At 38.4% G+C, this 14,793-nt stretch overlaps 2 protein-coding genes across 5 annotated transcripts in view; both read right to left on the bottom strand.

The window, feature by feature from the left end:
* The window catches only part of LOC121382881 (GRAM domain-containing protein 2B-like), a 147,198-nt gene that overhangs the window by 114,673 nt on the left and 17,732 nt on the right, over positions 1–14,793 (bottom strand). The gene's annotated exons all lie outside the window — the stretch shown is intronic.
* LOC121382908 lies at positions 9,826–10,625 on the bottom strand. The gene is made up of 2 exons (XM_041512593.1): positions 10,087–10,625; positions 9,826–10,056 (listed from the first exon to the last, which is right to left on the bottom strand). Exons 1-2 carry the CDS (start codon positions 10,608–10,610, stop codon positions 9,960–9,962), a joined length of 621 nt encoding a protein of 206 aa, XP_041368527.1. The 5' UTR covers positions 10,611–10,625; the 3' UTR covers positions 9,826–9,959.

The following is a 14,793-nucleotide window of genomic DNA, read 5'->3' as shown; positions in this document are numbered from 1 at the left end:
GCATGTACTGACCAGAGACCAGAAGTTTATTTTGTTTGGCCTAACCTGAATGACTGTTCACGACTTATTTCAATCCCTGCTCATCTTATACTCTCCCAGAGATGGAAAGTGAAATGTTTTACACTCACCTTTTATCATTTGGGTAATAATTTAGATGTGTAGAACTGCTTCTGTTTTGAAATGTTTCGCCTGCTATTATTATTACGATAGCAATAGAAAGAAAGAAAGAAAGAAAGAAAGAAAGAAATGTTTTAGTTAACGATGCACTCAACACATTTTATTTACGGTTATATGGCGTCAGACATATGGTTAAGGACCACACAGATTTTGAAAGGAAACCCGCTGTCGCCACTATATGGGCTACTCTTCCGATTAGCAGCAAGGGATCTTTTATTTGCACTTCTCACAGGCAGGATAGCACAAACCATGGCCTTTGTTGAACCAGTTATGGATCACTGGTCGGTGCAAGTGGTTTACACCTACCCATTGAGCTTTGCGGAGCACTCACTCAGTGTTTGGAGTTGGTATCTGGATTAAAAATCCTATGCCTCGACTGGGATCCGAACCCAGTACCTACCAGCCTGTAGACCGATGGCCTACCACGATGCCGATTTGATAGCAATAGATTGATTGCCTGCATTCTGCAAATGGAGGCCTGTTCTATAATTGAATCTGTTTCCCTCAGAACTAAATAACGTGCTGGGGTGTTGATAAACATTCTGTTTCTTGTAATGAGAATAAGTTTTCTCTGTAATGGAATCTAAATCCCCGAAGACTTAAAACAAAAGCAAATAATGTCCAGTGCTACTGTCAGGGTGGACAGATCATATCAATAATGGACTCATTTCATGGTTTCAGTCCATTACTGTTTTTCAATGTGGGTGAATACACCGATTACCGGGCATACATGTATCAGAGTAAACATCCGGTCAACTCATCCTGGTCTGCCCTCACTGCAGGTAACCTCATCCATAATTCATATCACCTAGCTAGCTCAAAGAAACTTGTCAACAGCTGCTTAATTGGAACAACAGGGATGAAAATTACCTTGGATATAAAGTTAAAAGCTTGTTTTGTTTAGTGACACCACTAGAGCATATTAATTAATTAATCATCGGCTATTGGCTGTCAAACATTTAGTAATTTTGACATGTAGTTTTACAGAGGAAACCTGCTACCAGGTACATTTTTCCATTAGCAGCAAGGGACCTTTTATATGCACTATTCCAGACAGGATAGCACATACCATAGCCTTTGCTATGCCAGTCAATGGACCCACCAACCGTGCATAAAGTGAGCACTTTACCACTGGGCTATGACTCGACCCATCACTGATGAAAATTATTTTAGATAAAAAAAAAATATATATTAATAATAATTTTTAAAACAATTCCAGAAACGTTTGTTGCATGTCTTGGTCGAAGGAACTAGCAGAAGTCAGAACTTGAGCCCAAGACAGGTATGAGCTATAACAGCTTACGCGCATGTTAAACAACTTGATACTGACCTGTGTTGCTCCACAATCAGGTGTTAAATTTTATATCATTTAAAAAATAAAGTTCATAGTTTGTTTTGTTTAACAACACCACTGGAGCACACTAACATACTAATCACTGCCAATTTGGCTATTGGATGTCAAACATTTGGTAATTCTGACATGCAGTCTTACAGAAAACCCACAACATTTTCCATTAACAGCAAGAGATCTTTTATATGCACCATCCCGCAAACAGGACAGTACATACCTTGATATATCAGTTGTGAGCATTTATACGGTATGGGTCAGCTGGAAAACCGTAGTAGTACAAACACAACAAACATTTTGTTTTCAAAATCTTGATTTGTGATATTACTAATTAATTAAAAATTGATAATTAGCAACTCCTGTTTAATGTTTTAAAATTGTGTAGCGATCTCTGCATGGTGAATTGCAATGCAATATTGAACAAAACGTACCCTTGCAAGCAGTAACAACTCTGTAAGTTGGTCACTTCCAAAACCATTGTGGTGTGGGGGGGGGGGGGGGGGGGGGGTAATTATTAATAAAATAAGGTTGATTATCATTATAATCAGGAATTGTTTTTGTCGACTGAAAATACCCCGTAATTTTATTTACGGTTATATGGCGTCAAACATATGGTTAAGGACCACAGATATTGAGAGAGGAAACCCACTGTCGCCACTTCATGGGCTACTCTTTTCAATTAGCAGCAAGGGATCTTTTATATGCACTATACCACAGACAGGACACTGGAGCGAGTCCTGTAAGAGAAGTCCACTACATACATTGCCACAGCATTACCATGGTTAATTGCCAGCGCTGAATAAACACAGACTAAGTACTTGTAAGAAATAGCATCAAGGGGTCTTTTCTATATTCATGAGCTTTCCCAAAGACAGGATGGCATATACCATGACCACTGATATACAAGCTATATGGGGAAATGGCTGGGATGTGAAAAACCTATTGCATCCATCGAAGCTCTGTTTTGTTTAACAATTATTATACTACTAGAACCCTTGGTGATACAAAAAGGACAGATCATACAACACACTGCACCTCAGCCAAGCACCCTATTCAGGTACATAGGTACCATATTTGAAGTGGGGAAAACAATCTCTAGTAGTGGGAGGGTGGCAACAAGCCAGGGTTCAATTTCACAAAACATTTAAGACAAGTTGTGCATGTAAGTGCAAATTTATGATTAACAGAACAACAAATATAGTTTGAAGAACACATATTTCATTTTCGTTTGTCCTTAAAATGCTCCATCTTCCGTAATGATGACATTTTCTGCGTGAAATAGATACCAAATATATGACAGGTATAACTGCTAGTCACAGACGTGAAGTTACGATGTGTGATATTGGCTCCAGATTGTTTTCTTTATATTTAGAGAGGACAAAATAAAAATACATTTGTTCTCAAATTGGGATGGGGATGGAGATGGGGATGTGTCTCCCCACCCAGTTCGTTTCTATGGGCCTTTTTTTACCGAAATCCCTATCCCCCTCCCTTTAGAGGTAGCTACAAAGACACATCACAACACACAGTACCTCTGTTTGCCACAATGACTTCCGGGTGTATATATATATATATATATATATATATAAACGAGCCAGCAGGTGTTGAAAGGATTTGGCTATTTGATAACTATTATAAACAGTTAGTTCAAATCACACAGCCAGTGGCCTGGTTAATCCAAACACACCTCTGTTGTCATGCAGACTCTCTGCAGGGTATCATTTCAGGTGAACACCAGTGAATGAAATCATGTCACAGTGCATACTGCCAGCCAGCACAACCTCAATCAGAGGCTCACACTAACAGTCAAACGAGCGAATAGGACACAGGGCTATTACTGATCAATACTGTGGCTTTGCGGGAGGCCTGACAACAAACAAGGTGAATTAACCGGCCACGAGTGGAGCGTAGCGTAGTCATAGCGGAAAAAAAACAAAAAACACAAATCAATTGCAAAAATATCAGCAGTACTACTCACTTAACAACATCGTATATATAATACTAATTAATACACATAGCTCCAGGTTACTGACATGTCATGTTGTACACTAAACAACATGGTGTATACAAGATTTCTCAAGGTTGTACAGCATATTTAACTGGTGTATACATTCTGCTTCATTTATATGAAAACAACATGGCTATGAAGTACATTAGTCAGAGTATGACAAATATTTTGAAAAGTCACTAGCCACAGGGCTAGTGGGTTTGTGAAAACCACTAGCCCACCAAGATAAAGCACTAGCCCAAATTCCTGATCAATTATAACTGGATTTTTATATAAGTGTTGGAACATTACACATTTACGAGTATAACAGTAAAATAAAACAAACACTTAAATCATGTTGTAACTTTCAGTTTTTTGTCGTGTTGTACGTTTGGTTTTTTGTCAAGTGTGATCCATCGTCATTGTTACGTTTTCGCTTTTGCTCTCCCCCCGGGGACAAAATAATTGAGCAAACTCATGGTTGCTATCTAAAACCACTATCAAAATAATTAAATTTAAATGAGGGTAAGACAGTGTGACACACGGTAATAGATGTTTCAGTGTATTCGGTAGAGGCCCTACATTTAGGGCCCTACTATTTATGTCGCCAGGAATGGTGATGTCAATGGGCGTCTTAGCTGAAACAGGTGGAGATAACTCTATTCCAGATGGCGCGACGATCGACAGGGTCCCAGAAACCTGGTTTGTCTCTGACTGGCTTCAGGTTATAAGCGACCAACTGAGTGACTTGAAATTACATATCAGTTTGTTTTAACAGTAAAGTAATATTTTAAATATCACAATGTGTTTTGTTGCATTTTTCTTATTGTCTATCTAATTGGGAAAAGTACAAAAAAAAAAAATTGGGTGGCAAAGTTGAGTTTTTATGCGGCAAAGTGTACCCATGCACACGTTTTTATACAGTGTCAACACGAACGCATTGAGTATTATACAAAATATATATTTATTACCTTTACTGTTAATGTCTTTTCCACCATATCTAAGTATATAAAATACTAGACCGCTCTGTATAGGAACGTCCTGTATAGAGCCATCATCACTATATATATATATATTTTTTTTTTTAATACTACACACCCACACGTTATACCATCGACGTCCCAAACTGCGTTCACCTAACAAAAACACGAATACGATATTTACGGAAATATTATTCTACATTTTTCAGCTACGATACGTGTAACAAAATATATTTTAATCATTTAACGTAAAATAATCAACAATTTGGATGTAAAACAAATCCATTCTAGTAAACAAAAGTGAATGACAGAATGAGATTTATCCCTCCACTTTTTTTTAATTCTATAATTAAATGGGTCATTTGGTTAATCCTGTTATTACAATTATGTTTGTTGGAGAAAAAGTTGAAATTAGGGTGGATTTTTTAAATTATTGTTAAATATAGAATTTACAACACAAATAATATAAAGATTAAATTTTTAAAAACCTAGATGATTTGGTTTGAACATTTATTTATTTAATTATTTGTATTTCAAATAATTTAACACTGAACATTTCATCCCTTTTCCTAAAGCTTTGATTGTATTGTTCTGAAACGTAATACACATATTCTCTTGATAGTCTCCACAAAATAATAAAGATGTCTAAACTTGTGAAAACGTTTTTTGTTTTTTAAATTAATGAGATTGTAAAACTGAAATAGAAATCTTGATTGGTTAATTCTGAAACTTAGTACCTGTATTCTACAGTGATTCTCTGGAGATACCTTCACAAACAAATAGATAAAATTAACATATCTACTTTTATTATAGATTATTTTATTTTATTTCTTTAATGTTAAGACTTTAACATAACTGTTATAGCCATTCAAATATAATTTTCTTTCAGTCATACTCCATCTACCACCTCATCATCGAGTCAGGCTGGTCAGTCGTGTACACCGACACATTCAAGCACAGTAACTGTGGTTGATAGTCCAACCAAAGGCCAGGAATCTACCAGGAGCAACGCAAGTAATACTAGTAAAACAGCTGATGATGTTTCCAATGTCAAGAAAAGAAAGGTGAAAAATACTACACTAAGACTTGAAACAGTAAAATCGTGGGGATTTGAGTGGTTGGATTTTGAGTGTAAGACTGAGCATAATATTACACATGTAATCAAAGTGTGGTGTAAAACATGCAAGAAAGCATATGATGACCATAATACATCCATCCCAAAGGAAATCTGCAATACGACACATGGCGAGAATGCAAAGTCATCAGAGTTTGATCTTATTGCAGCTTATATTAATGGTACTTCAAATGTAAAAAAAGACACAGCAGTCACACATGGAAAATCCAAAAATCATAGAGATGCTGTCAGTAAAAACAAGAACACTGAGAGAAATACAATTGCCTGCTCATTCCTTAAAATGGATGAAGTTGCAAAATCAAGAATGTGTAAACTCTTTGACATAGCATATACTGTGGCAAAATGCGAGTTGCCTTTTACATTTTATCCTACTATGGTTGCCATGGAAAATAAACATGGGGTAGACACTGGGACAAGTTACCTCAGTGACAAACAATGTACAAATTTTATTGAGCATATTGGTGAGACAATGACAAATGAAGTACAAGAACTATTTCAAGCAAAACCTTTCTATTGTTCTATTATGTTTGATGGAAGCACAGACAAAACTCTGGCTGAGAAAGAAGTAATTAGCATCAAATTACTACAGAACGGCAAACCAACAATTAAGGTTTTAGGGTGAGTGGAATTTAATTTTTCTCACTTTGTTTTATAAAGGGCAGTTACAGTATGAAGCTCAGTGCAGGAGCACTCACCTGAGGTACAATGTGTAATAAGACTGAGTACCATAGAAATACTCTGAGGGTGTGTGGGGGTTCCCATTCCAACATATGCCCATGACTGACACTTCAAAAGCTGTGGTATGCACTGTCCTGTGTATCCTTATATGTATGATACAAAAGATACATTGCTGCCTTATATATATATATATATACAAATATTCCTTTCCTTTTATGAATTAATTACGAAAATACTAATAGTTGCAATAGAGCTAGTTCTCACAGGCTGCTTGTACTACAGATTCAGTTTGATTGACCTGCCTATAATTATATGTCATATTACAGAAAATGGGTGGGACGTAGCCCAGTGTAAAACACTCGCTGGATGCGTGGCCAGTTTGGGATCGATCCCCGTCAGTGGGTCCATTGAGCTATATATCGTTCCTGCCAGTGCACCACGACTGGTATATCAAAAACCGTGGTATGTGCTATCCTGTCTGTGGAATGGTGCATATAAAAGGCCCCTTGCTACCAATGGAAAATATGGCAGGTTTTCTCTCTGACTATACGTCAGATTTACCAAATGTTTGATGTCCAATAGCCGATGATTAACAATTTATTAAGCAATGTAGTGGTGTCTTTAAACAAAACAAACTTTTTTATTTCAGAATATGTGAACCAGAGAGTGGTCAAGCAGATGATATAAAGGAAGCCATATAGATAGAAAGTGTTTGGACATGAAGCTGGATCTCTCCTCCTCGTGTGTCGCAGTTGCAGCAGATGGAGCTTCCGTTAACTTTGGGGCCAAAGGAGGGGTTTTAAAGAAGCTGCAGAATGAGATGCCTTGGATAAAAATGATACACTGCTTGGCTCATCGACTGGAATTGGCTTTGTCAGATGCTTTCAAGGAAACCTATTACAAAGACACAGTAAATAATTTTTAACTTATTAATATGTTAATATTCATATAATATTATATCAACAGATAATGCTTACGTTTACGATTACTGAAGTTGTTTTGTAGAGTGGACCTACATCTCTACAGGATGCTTTATGGCCATGAACATAGAATAGTCTAGATATTATAATATTTCAAGTATTAATGTTTACAAATAAACAACCAGAAACACTAGACAGATTTGTAATAATGTAATGAAAAAATGTCATAATTTTTAAATCTATCAACATTTTACATTCTTAATTAAGTTTCTAGGGACGTCCAATAATATTTCAAAATCTTAGGTAACCAGAAGTTTGTTCACATGATTTTTACAGATTGTTCAATATTGTGTATTATATTTAATATTACATAACCGCTGAGTTACAGTGTCCAAAAATCATCTTAGAATACACCAATAAAGATTTAGAATCTAATGATTCATTGCATAATCGAGGTAGGATTGAGCTCAGTTGGTAGAGGACTTGTCTGAGGTGCTTGGGTCGAAGGATCAAACCCCATTGATGGATCCATTTTCTGTTTTTTCCATCCCAAACAGTGCTTCAGAATGGTAACAAAGTCTGTGGTATATATTATCCTATTTGTGGGATAATGCATATAAAAGATCCCTTGCTGCTAGTCAAAATAAAAGTGATGGCAGTGGATTTCCTGTCTCTGATTATTTGTTTGGTCCTCAACCATATGTCTGATGCCATATAACCGTAGATTAAAATGTGTTTGGTGTGTCATTACATTTTTATAATTGTACATATATATACTTTTTGTTCATTTTAGGTGGATGACTTGATGATGCACCTTTATTATATGTACAGACGATCAGCCAAGAAATGGAAAGAACTGGAGCGCTTATCCGAGTCGATGAATGAAAATATTGTCAAGCCAAGCAGGTCACAGGGCACTCGTTGGATCGATCATCGCCGGAAAGCAATAAAAGCACTTGAACGTGACTACACCTGCTTGGTGTGCCAGTTCGAAGACATGGCGTCTGGGCAAAGAAAGGATATCAAACCAGCAGATCAAGCAAAAATGAATGGCTATCTAAAAATCTTTAAATCACACAAATTCATTTTGCATGTTGCTGCATACCAAGATTTGGTAGAAGACTTAGCTTCACTCTCTCTCTGTCTGCAACAAGATGATTTGGCAGTTTCAAATGTAAGAACCAGGATTGAAGCTGTTTGTCTATCTCTGAAAGCAAAACAAACCCAATATGGAAGACAGCTGCACAATGTAATCAGTCAGACAACTGAAGAGAATCAACACACATTCCGAGGTGTGACGCTATCATCAGGTGCTAACACCATGACAGACTTTGCAAAACATCATACCAAGTTAATTCTCAACATCATTGAGTGTATTGAATCTCGATTCGCTACATTTATTCAAGACAACATATTGATGGCAGCTGACATATTTGATCCAGCCAACTTGCCAACTGAACAGGGAGATCTTGCCACATATGGGAACCACGATGTGGATTCACTGATTGACCACTTTGAACATATCCTGTCTTCTCAATGTGATGCCAATGCGGTACATGGGGAATGGATGATGCTGAAGTTGGATCTCTCAAAACATCACAAGACCATGACATATGCAGCAATCTGGGGGAAAATGTTCACTGAAAAACAAAATCTGTATCCAAACATCCTCCAACTTGTACAAATCGTTCTGGTCATGCCCGTCTCTACCTCTCAAGTTGAAAGGCAATTCTCCTGCATAAAGAGAATACTGGGAGACTGGCGACTCAATTTGAAATTGAGCACTATGGAGCATCTTCTGAGAATCTGCTCAGATGGTCCGAAACCAGTGGACTTTGATCCATTACCTGCTGTAATGAGATGGAACAGCAGCAGTGTTTGTTCAAGGAGACCAGATACGTCATAATCTCTCACCACCAAAGTTGTCTTTAAGGACACCACAAAAAAAATTAAAATACTGTTTTGTTTAATGACACCACTAAAATACTTTGATTTATTGATCAATGACCAATTTAACAGAATTACAAATCAAGGTTTTTTCCTGGTTAAATTGACTTCCTAAAAAAAACTGCCTTGGTGCCCTTTGAAAATGTATGAACGTAGCCTTTGTGCCTTTTAGGTTAGCCTTGATGCCCTTCATTTCCTAGATTTTTAAAGGCTATTATAGCCTGCCCTTTTAACACCGAATTTCGAGGCCTGATAAGGGGAACAACGCTAAAAACGCATTATCCGGTAAATCGCGCACACGCAACCACTTGGCGAAATAACACTTTGCACGTGCATTTCCTGATACCCGGGCACACTCAGAACACGCGGGTGGCAATGAGTATCTCACTCCTACACGATGCCTCGGTTGAACAACGCCGATCGGAATCAAGCCATTGGCTCGTTGAATGCCGGAAACTCGCAATTGCGGGTAGCACAACGGTTCCACGTGCACCCGTCAACCATTAATCGGCTCCTCAACCGATATCAGACGACAGGGACCGTCAATGACCGCCGTCGTTCGGGCACACCACGCGTAACGACCAATAGACAGGACCGGAACATACGGTTGCGGCACCTGTGCAATCGGTTTTTGACAGCCGCAAGCACTGCCAGTACTGAAGTGGGAACCAGGGGACGACTCATCAGCGCCCGAACTGTCCGGAGACGTCTTGCCGCAGCACGACTGCATTGCCACCGACCCTACCGTGGCCTTATCCTCCTGCACAGACATCGTCAAGCAAGACTCTTATGGGCCAGGAATGGTGGGCATTTGCGACCCAGGAGATGGCGAGATGTCATCTTCTCGGATGAATCGAGATTTAACGTGAGTGTCACGGACAGACGTCGTAGCATTTACCACCGTCGTGGAGAATGTGTCGCGCAGGCCTGTGTTCTGGAGAGGGACCGCTACGGGGGCGGCGGAGTCATGGTTTGGGGCGCCATCAATGCTGACTTCCGGTCCGAACTCGTGGTGGTACAGGGAAACCTTAATGCGCAACACTACGTCGACAACATCCTGCGGCCGGTCCTCCTCCCATTGATGAGACGGCATGGCGGAAACAGGCTCGTCTTCCAGCAAGACAACGCTCGGCCGCACACTGCCAGGCGTACACAGGCGTTTCTTCGTGCCCACCATGTCACTGTGTTGGACTGGCCAGCAGTTTCCCCGGACATGAACCCAATAGAGCACATGTGGGACGAGCTGGGACATCGTGTTCAAAACCAACCGAATCCACCACAGAACTTCGCTGAGCTGCAGCAGGCATTGCAGCATCACTGGGCAGCCATCCCACGACGTGTGGTGAGGCGCCTGTGCATGTCCATGCCTAGGAGGCTGCAGGCGTGCATCGCAGCACATGGAGGTCACACAAAATACTGACCCCCATAACGTTGACATCGCCAGAGACGTTATGCGCGATTCACTGTTGGCGGCTGACAGTGCCAGTCAGATGGGCCAGTGGTTGGTCTCACTGGTGGTATCAGTTTAATTTTTGTGGGATCTCGCATAATAAAATAAACCATGATCATTTCCGAGATTGCGTTTTTATTGCCGCCTAGTATATATACATAGCGTGGGTTCCTCACACACACACACACCCATCCCAATATAAAATCCTGCCTACGCTAGTGGAGGGTACCAAGCCTAGAATGAAAAAAATAATATGGGGCTTGTATTTATAATTAAATACAAACATTTTGTGGGTGCGTATGTATGTATGTATATATATATATATATATATATATATATATATATATATATATATATATATATATATATATTTATATATACACACACTGTGTGTGTGTGTGTGTGGACTGTTCAAACCGGCATCTATCTAAACCGGCACAGTTTTAAAGTCCCGTTCAGCTATCGTTAACTTATTAGGAAACAAAAAATCTGTCGACACCGGATGCCTTCTATTCCGGACTTCGGATACAAATTCAAGAACAAAAGAACCTTTCATGTAGTAATTATCTCTGTCTACACCGGCGCGCGATCTTGCCCCTATACTGTCTACACCGGCATGTGATCATACCTACTGTCTGCCAGTGGTTACCTTTTAACAACGACGGCAGTAATTAGGACACCACAGAAAGTGTATGAAATAATCGCGCCTCTTTGAATGCTTAACAATGAACAACACCTGTAGTAACGGGTGTAGGTAGCAAGATAAATCGTATTATTATTTGTATGTGTTCATACCTGCATTGCATCATACCAATCTGTCTAATACAATAAATTCAGATCTCTATTTTATGTGATATTAATAAATAAAATAATGTTATTTATTCTGCTTGTTGTTTTAAATGCGTTCTGATCTGAACACATATTTTTATTACAGTCAAATGTTAATATCCCACTTTCAAAAGTCGGGACTGAATTTGTGTTCTGCTTTTCACAGGTAGGTAGGTAACTAGGTTAACGTGCTTATATACCACTTCCTCACCAATTGAGGTACCATTAGAGTAGATGTACAAATGTGTTAAGACCAAAATGTCCAAACTAGCATCTGTTAAGAATCAGCTGTTTTTTTAACATGCGCATGAAACAGCTCGTTGAAATGCAACCAAGCAGTTGCTGAAGCGATTGCATGCTTTGTGCAAGAAATATGGAATATTCGGGAGAAATCCTGTCCAGTGTTCACCATAAAAGGCCAGACATTCAGTCGCAAATCATTGTCACTCTGTGCAGCCTTCACAAGTCCAGAAGTCATAAAAACACCATTAGTAAACTGTTTAATGCAATTTCATCATGCCACACCTCAGTGAAAATGACAGATGGCGAGTCATAGGGATGCTTGAATCTGGGACGCCGCAGCATGATGTCGCACATCAATTCAACGTCCACAGAAACACCATATGGCACTTATGGCAAGATACCAACAAAACAACCAGGTTAAGGACCATCCCCGTAGCGGCAGACAACCCGTGACAACCCCTCACCAAGACACATGGATCCGAACCACGCATCTGCGAAACAGGTTCCAGCCAGCAACCCTCACAGGCCGTACCATCCCTGGCAACAGAGGTGTATCAGCGAGGACACTCTGACGACGTCTATGCATCTACGTCATACATGTAAAATGCCCAGCCAGAAGGCCAATCCTGACGTCAGAACATCGACATCTCCAGTGGTGCAGACAACAACTGCGATGGACAGCACATGACTGGAGACATGTCCTCTTCACTGATGAATCCCATTTCCTTCTCCACAGATCTGACGGCAGGACACATGTCTATAGATGTCAAGGTGAACATTACGTCATGCCATGTGATCTTGAAGGGGATCGTTTTGGAGGTGGAGGTGTTATGATATGGGGTGGAATTACTGATCAACATAACTGAGAATACATGTGTCTGATAGGTTTTTTGTCACTTCACACAACAGATGGGTGAGATTAGTTTTACTTTTGCAAGTTTGTCTTTAAAAAAAAAAATTCTACATGTGTATAGTTATCTACAAGAATTAACAGCTAAGATTAGTATCAGCTCTTTGATTGATTGCAATTTGTTTCATTTAACAACTAAAACATTTTATACAGTCACCCCTGGCAATCAAACGAAAAGTTGATATGAACTTACCAGCAAGAGTCACACTAGGTGACGATTCTGGCGAAATAGTCACTGTATATCACTGAACTTCACTGGTGAAATCCACTTTCCTTTCAATTTCGCAGAGATAAAAATCATTACATAATCAATAATATGATCACCATGAAAACAGACCACAATCATGCTTAACCCAACCGATCGAAGTCAAACTGTAACAAGTATATATTATCAGAGTAACAAATATCTAAATAGTTATTAAAAAATTTCATCATACGCCTTATGAAACACTTTATTTAAAAGGAATATAAAAACAGTATGTCGTATCAATAACTTAAACAAGAAATTAAAAGTTGATCATGTGATTAACATACACAGGGATCTTGGTCAACCTGTTTTATGCAGCAAACAAACACTGTCAACATAAAGTAGAAAACCATTTAACTATCAGCGAATCATAAATATATCCAAACCTGCGATGTTATGAGGCACTTTCCCCCTTTTCTATGGAAAATATTTAGCACTATTTGTTTGTTTTTTCAAATCAGGGGCCAATTTCACTAAACATCGTACGTTTACGTCTGCGACTAGCAGTTATACCGGGCATACATTTACACGTGTTTGGCATCCATTTCATGCGGAAAGTTACATCATTACAGAAGATGGAGCATTTTAATGACAAAACAAAAGAAAATATGTGTACATAAAACTATATTTTGTTGTACTCATTTACTAATAAGAATTGTGTTTTAGTCGTAGATTTACATTTACGTGCAAAACTAGGCTTACATTTTATGAAATTGGGTCCTGATTTTTAACAAATAAAATGTATCATTAATGCATAAATTAAAAGCAGCTCCAGGGAAATAATTTTCAAACTTGTATTTCTTAAGTCATCAAGTATACAAATTGCACTGTAATTGTTTTTCCGATACATGTCATGCTTTTCAAGGTTCTTTAATATTTGCGACGATGGTGCACATATGTGCACACACACACACACTATATATATATATATGACAGCTGACCATCTCAGTGCCTTGGGCTTCAAGGGGTATATATAGGAAACAGATTATTTTATCAGCAATACGCGTCTTCTAAAGTGTTTCCCCCAGGTTTTTAGTTCAGATGCTTGGCAAAATAATTGGATGTAAACTGAGACATCTAGGTGATGACCGGGTCATGATAACCATACCATACAATTTAAAAAAAAACATATTTAAATGGGAAAGACATTTAAATTTATTTAAAACATGACCAGATTTGTTTAGAATATGTAAAGTTCTGTAAGAAATAGAATACTATATTTGTTCAAGAAGCTGTCAGCACCTCCTTTCAATAATGTTCTGGTTAAATACGTAGGTGCTGTCAGGTTTCTTCCTGTAGTGTATCTATTAGTTGTTACTATGTGAAGCATTTGTTATTGGCAAACTCAAAAACGATCAATGTAATGGCATTTAGCGTTAATCATAGGATTTTTGGGTACACCTATTAGAGTGGTAGGCAGCCATTCTGTTTTTGCTATAAATACAGTTATCTCTGACGGCAGAGAGCAATCACAACCATCCAAATGTCTGTCTAGCTCTCGAATGGCAGAGTACTCGGGTTAACCATATTTGTGTCCTTTGGATACCATTTACATGCATCTTATAACTCGTTTAAAAACGTATCCAACTTGCTGTCACTCGTTAGATATGTTTTAAAACAACTCATAAAATAAATGATATCTAACAGTCACTCGTGTAGTATTCTCTACATCTCTCCCCCGATATTTTCAAATGGGACTAAAAGACTGCTTCAGAGTATAAAAGTGATAATAATACTTTGTATGCATTGTTTATGTGATTGTAAATGTATTTTACTACTTATTTCGGGTCACCAGAAATATGCCAAAAACCCAGTTTTTGGCATATTTACAATCAAAAAAACCTTTTCGCAATCAAAACACCTCACAAAAACCATAATTCTGCCAAAATCGTATCCAATAAGGTTTTTTTATATACTTTATTGACAGTTTATCAATATTATAT

This window comes from Gigantopelta aegis, chromosome 2 (assembly GCF_016097555.1).
Source record: "Gigantopelta aegis isolate Gae_Host chromosome 2, Gae_host_genome, whole genome shotgun sequence".
NCBI classification, from domain to species: Eukaryota; Metazoa; Mollusca; class Gastropoda; order Neomphalida; family Peltospiridae; genus Gigantopelta; species Gigantopelta aegis.
Note: the sequence above shows the minus strand (reverse complement) of the source record. Positions and strands in the feature narration are given on the sequence as shown.

Bases quoted from the DNA above. Each gene is read 5' to 3' on its own strand.
- LOC121382908 (XM_041512593.1), bottom strand. From the start codon at position 10,610: ATGTCAACGTTATGGGGGTCAGTATTTTGTGTGACCTCCATGTGCTGC. The intron at 10,057-10,086 runs ATTCTCCACGAC...AAATGCTACGAC, and splicing joins AACACAGGCCTGCGCGACAC to GTCTGTCCGTGACACTCACG.